General features: G+C 49.3%; 1 protein-coding gene across 1 annotated transcript; it reads left to right on the top strand.

Annotated features, from left to right (window-relative positions):
* Positions 1-916: 916 nt before the first annotated feature.
* Positions 917-2,233, top strand: LOC129596785 (RNA-binding protein 25-like). Its single transcript, XM_055494128.1, has one exon. The coding sequence runs from the start codon at positions 917-919 to the stop codon at positions 2,231-2,233; it is 1,317 nt and encodes a 438-aa protein (XP_055350103.1).
* Positions 2,234-9,180: the final 6,947 nt, after the last annotated feature.

Consider the following 9,180-nt stretch of genomic DNA (forward strand, 5'->3'; position numbering starts at 1 on the left):
CTGAAATCAGCGGAGACTGGGTCAGCTGATCCAGCTGACACATCGCAAAAGGAGTAGCGAATGAGAGATGTGTGGTATGCGGTTAGGAAGGTCCACCGCATATCACAGAAGAATATCATCAGTTCAGATTAACGAAGACGATATGATGGAGTAGCAGTGTTAAGCGTTAAAACCGGATAAATCGACGTAACTTAGCGAACGTGCTAAACCAGATGCGAAACGAGATGTGAAAAGTCCAGTAGTTAGAATAGGCGAACGAGCTTAAGACTTGAGTTAACAGTTACAAAAAGGGCGTCCTGAGCTAGGAAGGTCTCAGCTCAGTACAGGAATAGCCTAATTAGGCGTAAAAGTTTATAAGAAGGACTTCACGAAATGGTTATGAGATGACGAGACGCTATTTGGACATGTTCTAAATTACAGATTGAAGTGAAAGATGGCTCAAAAAGGTCGAACCGCACCGAAAGTCCAGGTGACCAAACAAATCCAAGCCAGATCGACAACTCAAGCGGCACCTTTGGCCGTGAGAAGCCAAGCAGCTTTTGTGCCTGCGAGGAGTCAAGCAGCATCGGCACCCTCGACAAGTCAGGTGACATCTACGCCAGCACCAGCAAAACGTCCTGCGGATCCAGCATCACAGATTGATCGGTTTACGGGCTATAATCCAAATTGTCCGGACTGTATCAAAAACAATAGGGGCGTCAGTGGAAAGTTTCCATGTTGGACCTGTGTGTTCGCGCTACCAGATAACGAACGAACTTTGGTGGCATATACAGAAGCAGCTCGTGGAAACAAGGATGTGTTTCGAAATCTCAATTATACAGACAACTGGAAACCAATCCCACCGAAAGAGAAGATTTTAATTGTAGATCGCTACCGACAAGCGATTCAAAATGGCGAAATCGGTTGGGACGTAACCATGGAACGTCCACAAGATCACACATGCGATGCGTATCGGAAAAAGTTCAATGAGGACATGGAACGGATGATACAAGAAAAGCGGAGTCAAGAGTTGGAGGTTGAAGCTATAGCCAGCCGTAAACGAGCAAAAGAACAAGTCGTGCGCGAAAACCGGGCAAAGTTGGTACAAAAAAGAAAAGCGCCAATACCGGTCTCTCAATTAAATGAAGACGAAGCGAGAGCAAGGGTGCAATCTCTAATCATCCAAATCGACGCGCTGCTGAAGGATCCAGCTGGCATTCGGGAGGACCTGTTCGAAGTTTTCCTGAGCGAAAAAGTGCGACTTGAACGAGGAGAAGCTCCAAAACCGAACACTAAGCTGCTGGTCGAGAAACAGACCGAAGAAATACGAACGTCGTGTCAAAGGGAGCTCAAAGTAATAAAAGCATTTCAAAGCTTCAAACGAGATGAGAACTTCGCACTACCTCGATCACCTGCCAGGCGAAGCGAACGATCGCGAGAATGCTCACGCGAAAGGAATTACGACTTCCGCAATGAAAGATCACGGGAATACCCTCGCGAGCGAACTCGTGACTATCGGAACGAACTAGACGATAGGTCACGTGAACGATCTCGCGACCGAGAACATCGTGGCAGAAGAGCATGGGAACGCCACGGAGATGAAGTCGTTGAAGTCGGCGCTCGGCGCAAACCAGCTGATGACAGCGTAACTATACCAGAGCGACGATCGGAACTACGAAGACCGGAACCTGAAAAAGAAGGTCGTCAGGAACCGATCGGCTGTGCATTCGTTCACCAAAAAGTTAGAGGATTAACACCGGAACGATCTCGAAATCAGAGACGAGATCGCAGGAACAAGAGCCCAAACCCATATGATAAGTCCTGGCAAGAGGATGCAGCATATTACGCGACCTTCGAGCTTCCCCACAAACGGTCATCGAGTGGAGAACGTGAGGACACTCCACCAAAATATCAGCGTATGTTGTCCACAGTTCATGTGGTGGAACCGCTGGTAGTGACGTTACCCGGCGATGCGCTGATGGACACATCGTCATCACAGGAGACCGTGGTCCATAAACGAAATGTAATCCTCGACAGCAATCTTCAACCGTCGACATCGACAAGTAAGGCACCGCCGCGACGCGAGCAGGACGTTCGTCAATTAATCGAAGATCGACGTCAACAAGAGAGTCGACGCGAACCGGACGACGACGAGAATCAGATGATCGTCGCGAAGAGAATAAACCGTCCCGGTTTAACAATCCGCAACGACGTCCCCAATTTATCCGTAAAACGTATAATATGGATTATCTAGAAGAACAACGAGCTGAAATATGTCGATATTTGGGACTTGATGTCGAATCCGAACAGTCAGCAATCATACTTGCTTAAATGCAAAACTTGCGACAGTTTCTAATCGACTCGGACTACGCGGCAGAGATCAAAACGGGCAGACTTGGTTGACTGAAGATCACAACCGAAGCTGCAACCACATATTACACACCGATCAGACATTGTGGTTTGCCAAGTCTGTTGGACCTGAACTTACTGGGAGTTTCGTTGGATACAGTCGATACCACGGGATGGACTCAGTTCGAATATGAAGAATTAAAGGAACGACGGGAATACGTAGCGCAATTTGTGTTACGTCATGTGAACCCGGCATTTAAGGTGTTGGCGGCACGAGCAGCGATCGATCTGGTAGTTGATCCTACCAGCCATGACGCAAGAACGTGGGGTCACAAGATCTTCGCTGCACGACTGGCACATTACCCGTCGATAAATCAGTTACGTTCGGACACATTAAAAAGTAAAAAGCCACCAGTGTTCCGTGAAAAAGCTGCTAAATTACAAGACATCAGGCCTTAGCTCGCAAAGCGAAGGATGACCTAGATGGCAGCACCAACCGACTTGAATACGGTAATCTCCGAGCGATATTCGACACTCAGTATCAGGAGATGCTAGATCGAATTCGAGAAACCATGGACACGCAATATGTTGGACCGAATGATGGTGGTGACGGAGATGAGCCGAACGAGATGATGGATCAGTGAATTCGACTTAGAAGGAGTTGGTACGGCTTAAAGTCGGCTCTCCTATTCCATCGACTCAATGCCCATCTTAAAATGTGAGAATCTACGGTAATCAGCCGGATCTCTTACCGGAGCAGCTACGGTCAAACTTGCCGACTCTCTGTAATAACGATGAGATGTGCGACCAGATGAACTTTACTAGGGAGGCAAGCTGAAATGAGCTTGGAGGCCGACATCGAAAACGGCTAAGTTCCTCCATGACCGTTAATGGAGGATGAATTATTACAATGTCGCACATCCAAATCATCTCAGAGATGATCTCACCAGGGAGGAAGCGAACTACGCTTGTCTATACGACGTCCCTCCATGACCAATATGGATCTCATTCGACTGAAGACGTACAATAGATACGCACCTTATTCAAAAGATGAAGCAGTACGTATTCCTAAGACGTACACTCGATACGCACCTTATTCCAAACTGGATCTCATGTGATGAAGTCGCATTACATATGCGAAGGATGCTCAAGCGGAGCGAAATTGCTCAATGGAGCGGACTGTACCAAAAAGTTCCTAAACGGTGGACAGGATACCTGTGACCTGACAAGTGGCTACGGATTTTGATTATTACTTCTGTTGATCTGTTTTAACTGTTGATAGTATTTTGATACAGATCTCTTTATTTCACATCGTGCATTTGGAATAGATTTGATGTGATTAAATGGAATATGAGATGCTCTTTATTAGCATTTGAGCACACGCAGACCGCCTGCCAACGATTGGACTCGTCGGAGACGGACTTCAGCCTCGGCGGAGCTCGGCATCCCTCCCAGAGGCATGTCAGCGATGGCTGCACTGACGTTCACCCTCACGACCACGGCGCTACGCTGCCGATGACGTGTCTGTGTTGGGTCTCTTATTGGCTGACGGCTAAAGCCGTCCATTGCATTCGCCTAGTGGGCGGCGCCAAAGTGCGCATGCGAAGCAGCAGGATTTGGCTCTTCGCTCAGTAGATTTTATCAGTTGATGAGAGTTGTTCGGAGAGTTGATTTTGACACTCAGTAAAGTGTATCTATGCTAGTGGATGCCGTGCGTTGTGCATTTATCCAGATCATATAGCATATTACGCTACGCATGATCTTGTCAGTGGAGATCTCTGTCCTGGACTCTTCTAGTACCACATTATGGGGGTGTACATGCCGTATTCGACTCTCTCTTGTACGTACGTGTGCTGCTGCACTGCACTCTCCGCTGAAGCGGATGTGCCGCGTGGTCATACACTGAGCCACACTTGCTATCTCGTCCCACTCTCGCCGTGCGACTCAGCGTTCATACGCTTGCGTTGGATAGAGTCCAGTCTGCGCATCATACAGCACGACGCTGCAGCCAGCATTATTTCACGCCTTGGCAAACGGTCAAGAACTTTCTAGCGTGCACGTCTCATGCTTGTCTAAGCAGGAGGGAAATCGTTAGTCTTACACGCTGTATTTTCGTTGCACTGACATGTATCTGTATAAGAACCGATAGCATTTATATGGGATCAACGGAAGTATTGTACATATGCTCCTTCACACCGTTTGAACAAGTATTTCAATAACAAAAGTCCAAGGACTTATTCCCGTTCAGCTAATTTAAATGCAAAATACACATCTTCCTTCTCAACCATGTCGCTAAATGTACCGAGGACAGAAACTGCGTTTCCTCGCTGAATCTCGATACCAATTCTCTGGCGCAGAAACTCTCCTGAGCGTGGGTTGCCCGTACAGTCGCAATTCTTTTTCGATAGGTCTTTGAAGAATTTTCTCGTCAGCGGTCCAAAAGTTCCCGTTGTTTCGAACGCCAGCGGTTGGACGGTGTAGCGGTCTGCCATCCCGCTGTACTTTGCTAACTTGCGGTCTTCCCGTATTTCCGCAACGCTCCCCGGCACCCTCGACGTGTGAGCAATGTATGTTTGGGCGAATGTGTCTGCCACGGTAACATCCCACACTAACGGCTTTCCGTTTTCCATGGGAACGCTGTCACTCCGTCAGGCCGCTTTCCATCGCCTCTGTCTAAGCCCACTGGCTCGAGTGACGATGGCACTTTGCCGAACTCAAAGCCCGCTTGGTTGCTTCATTCAAGACGGCGTGGACACCGTGCCTTCCTTTCGCCAGCTTGCAAATCAGACCATGGTGTCCGAGACTGTCTACGGTACTGCCGCACCGACACACATGCTTCTGACATACTGGAGCTCCCAACCGCCGCGCCACGGCAATTCGTAAGTGGGCATCTTCCAGTAGATTTCCAAATATTTTTACCGGCAAAGCAGACAACCAGGCACGCGATTCCGGTGAGGATGCAGCCAACAAGCGAGCAGAGGTAAATACGTCGGCATTCTTCATCATGCGGGATGCTGTCTGGGTATGTTGCAGTGCTGTCCAGACCGACTGGAGGTGGCGGCTTTCCATCCGCGGGGGTTCCAGGGAAAAACGTCCACTCCACACTTTGGTGAGCTGATTGGCCCTTTCTTTTATAGAGGCGTTGCCCGTAATGCTGTAAACCATGTCGGTCGCTCCGTGAACCGATGCGGAATAGGCAGCTAACGCGACGTCCACTGCACAGATCAGTCCGAGGCCTCCAAATTTTGTAGGTAGCGAGGCTTGTGACCAAACTGAGCTGATCATTGCTACATTGGTCAGCTGTTCTGTTTTCGCTCGGATGACTCCGTGTAGGCAGCACCACTGCACCACGGCGCAAAGTGTTGAAAATCTTTGAAAGACTTTGTCGCTGTATATGAGCCGCTTCTCTCCTTACACCTTTTTAGTGTTTTAACTTCTGTGTTTTCTTCCCGCATATCACGCGGTATTTGCATTCATAGCCTAAAATAGGGTGTATTATTACACAGTTTGTGTAGTTTTAAATGTGCTTTGTGCATTTTTAACTTTCCAAATGTGCAAGATTAAAAAATTAGAAATCCATCGAGAAAAGTTTAGAGGGGTCTTTAGGATTAAAATTTAAAATTTAACCTAAGAATTTCTTGGCCTTTAAAGAGAAAGTTGTTTGTCGGCTTCGCGCTTCGCGCGAAAAGGGCATTATTCTATCCAATCGTTCAACTTCGAGGTCATCGAGCGTTAAGAGTAAACTCACTTCCTCTGTTCAAAATACGTGACTGGTATTCTTAAATTAATTTAGAGTAATTTGAGCAGTTTTGATCAGTTTCCATATTTTGGCACTGACTGTCATCACTTTAAAACTGTGTAAGCAAACATTAGCACAAAAACATAATTGCTTATTTACCGTGAATCTTTGGATTTCCGTGTATTATGCGGTTGTGTTTGTCTTTTTCTCGCAGACTGAGCTCTGGTCAAGTGTGGCATAAATACAAGGCCTTGCGAAATTACTTATCTAGCGTTTTCCTAGCGAAATAGCTCGACAGCTTCGCGCTTCGCGCGAAAAGTTTCCTTAGCCATCATATTCAAAAGTTTACGAAAGAGGACCAGACTTTTATTAAGCATCACATACAAGTACATACTGAGTACTAAAACACAATTCATAACAAAAACACTTCTTCAATGCTATCCTGCTCGGGGATCGTACCCATGACACATAACGCGTTTCCCCGTTGCATTTGAATGGATAGCCGCTGTCTAAAAAACTCTTTTGCCCTTCTGGCCTGTGGCGGAAGCCATGCAGTTGCCGACCTTCCCCACGAGTTTTTTCGTTCCGCCTCCCCAGGGTCCGTAAATTTCCAAGGCGGCAGCTACTAGATTGTATCTTGGTTGTAGCCAGCCGTGTTTTGACAGTTTTCTTCACTCCGCCTGCTCCGCTGCTGCACCGACGCACACGGAAGTACGGTCGATATACAACGCGGCGAGTGGGTCCACGCAGGTTACGTCAATAGCCAGTGGTTTTCCCCGCTCCCACGGGACGAGGGTAATCACATCTGGCCGTTTTTTATCTTTCACGGACAGACCTTTTGGCTCCATTCTGGCCGGAAAACCTGCGGTCTTCAAAGCGCGGGTGAATTCTCCACTGATTCCATCGTGTCGTGGCAGCCTCCCAGCTGACCGTTTGCAACGGAGCCCGTGACGGCCCAGCTCGTCGACCAGACTGCCGCAGACGCACACGTGAGGAGTGACAATAGGAGCTCCCAGACGCAACGCCACACTTATACGGAAGGCGTTGTTATCCAACAGGTTACCAAGGCAGGCTGCGGGCAACGCATGGATCCACACACCGGATTCCGGCGCTGACACCACCTTCAGGTGAGCGACTTCCTCTTTTGAGACCCTTAACGCGGCCAGCTTTGATAAGGCGTTCAGGGTCGCAGGTGTGTCCCAGGCTTTTTGGACGTGGCGCAACGCTACGGGCGGGAGTTCATCTGTTTCGGTTAACGCTTTCCAGGCGCACGTGGCGGATGTCAAATCCGTAGCCGTTAGCGTCGGGCACAGTCTGGAAATCAGCGGGTGCAACGAAGAAGGCGATGCCAAATAGGCAGAGGGAGCTAGCTTCTCCGTGCGTCTGATCCCCAAACCGCCAAAGCGAACGAGAAGGGAGGCTTGCAGCCAGGTCGGGTGGTCCATTCGTACATTCGTAATGGTCTCCACTGCTTCGCGAAACACCTGATCGAGTCTGTACAGCTCTTTTGGGAACATCCAGGCCAGTGACGTGCGCAAAACATGGACGATTTTCGGCACTGCCAGGCAATTCTTCAGTAGAAACAGGGCTTGGTGCTTGGGTATCAGCTGAAGTCGGCTGCACATAACTTCCAGCTGACGGGTCTTCTCGTCGATCATCGGAACTACTGCGGCTGGCAACAGAGGAGATCCGAGTAGGCTCAGTTTTTCCGCCGAAACAATAGCAATGCCGGGAAACAAACCGGCAAAGTGATTAGCGGCCGCTGTTCGCTCCGTTGCGGTGCCGCCGCACAGGAACAGTTCGCATTTTCCGATGTTGACTGCCAAGCCGATCTTCTGAGCTTCTGTTATTAGCTGCTGAAAGTTTTGTAGCACGCTCAGTAGGCTGCCTCCTAATGTCCCGTCATCCATGTACCAGGCGTTGAGGTAAGTATTCAGCCTTTCGACAATGTAATGGAGTACCAGACAAAACAATACGGGGCCAAAAGGATCTCCCTGTTGCACACCGGATTGGGAGGAAATCGTGGTTTCTCCCAGAAACAGCGAGGAATAAAAACCGTAGCACATCTTAATGAAAGGATAGTACTCTGGTATGACTTCTGCCGCAATCCTCAGCACTTCTTCGCGTGAAACGCAACTAAACGCATTAGAGAAATCCATCTTCAAAAGAACTTTCACGTCGCTGTCATACTGAAGGAGAAAGTCTCGAGCGGCGTGAATAATCCCTTCAACACCTTTCTTGATCCCGGCACCAAGCTGATGAGGCTGCAGGATCTCTGACGTTACCGGGCGGATGCGAATATCCACTGCCTTGGCGACTATGCGACGGTACACATTTCCTACTGCTATTGGGCGCAGACCCCCGTCCTTTTTTCGCAGTGCAATCAGCCGGGCGCCGCACAGCAGGGGGATGATGTCATCGGGTACGTCTCCGGCTAATACGAGGTCTAGCAGCTCCGTCAAGTCGTCGCACAAATTGGAGGATGCGTCATCCATCCGTGCGCCAATCAAATCCAAAAGATGTTGCGGGCGTAGAAAATCTATGCCTCCTGCACTACCACGAGGCATTGCCTCCAAAACAGACAACACTTCGGCGGGGGTGAGGGGATTGAGTGCCGAAGTCGGGGGATCGGCGGGCAGTTTAGGTAGCGGGGATGGCGGGTGTTTGCGATTCATGGATTCGATCACCTCCGGGGTCGTGTCGGCAACCGAGTCAGAGGAAAGGAGAGTGCGTACAGCTCCACTAACGTTGAAGTCATCAATCTGTATCCCAACGCGCCGGGGAATCTCATCTTCTGGGGTAACGCGCCGAGACTTACCAGGGGCACTGGGTTCGTTTTCATCGAAATCCCCACGCTCGAATTTGGCAATGCGGTCGCGAATGTGCGAGGTGATCGACGTTTTGCGGGACTTTTTGCTATTTCCTGGAAGAGAAAGGATCGCGGCGGGGGCTGATAGCAGCTTAAGCCATGACGAGGAATCATTGGCCGAGACTGCACTCCGCATTAACTTGGTTAATGATATAGCGACAGACGCACGGGCTGCTTTCGGTATGCGGCGCATTATCTTTCTCCTTGCTGGGACAAAAGCTGGAGGCGACATGGCGGTAGCTGG

This window comes from Paramacrobiotus metropolitanus, unplaced genomic scaffold (assembly GCF_019649055.1).
Source record: "Paramacrobiotus metropolitanus isolate TYO unplaced genomic scaffold, Prichtersi_v1.0 Parri_scaffold0000095, whole genome shotgun sequence".
Classification (NCBI taxonomy): domain Eukaryota; kingdom Metazoa; phylum Tardigrada; class Eutardigrada; order Parachela; family Macrobiotidae; genus Paramacrobiotus; species Paramacrobiotus metropolitanus.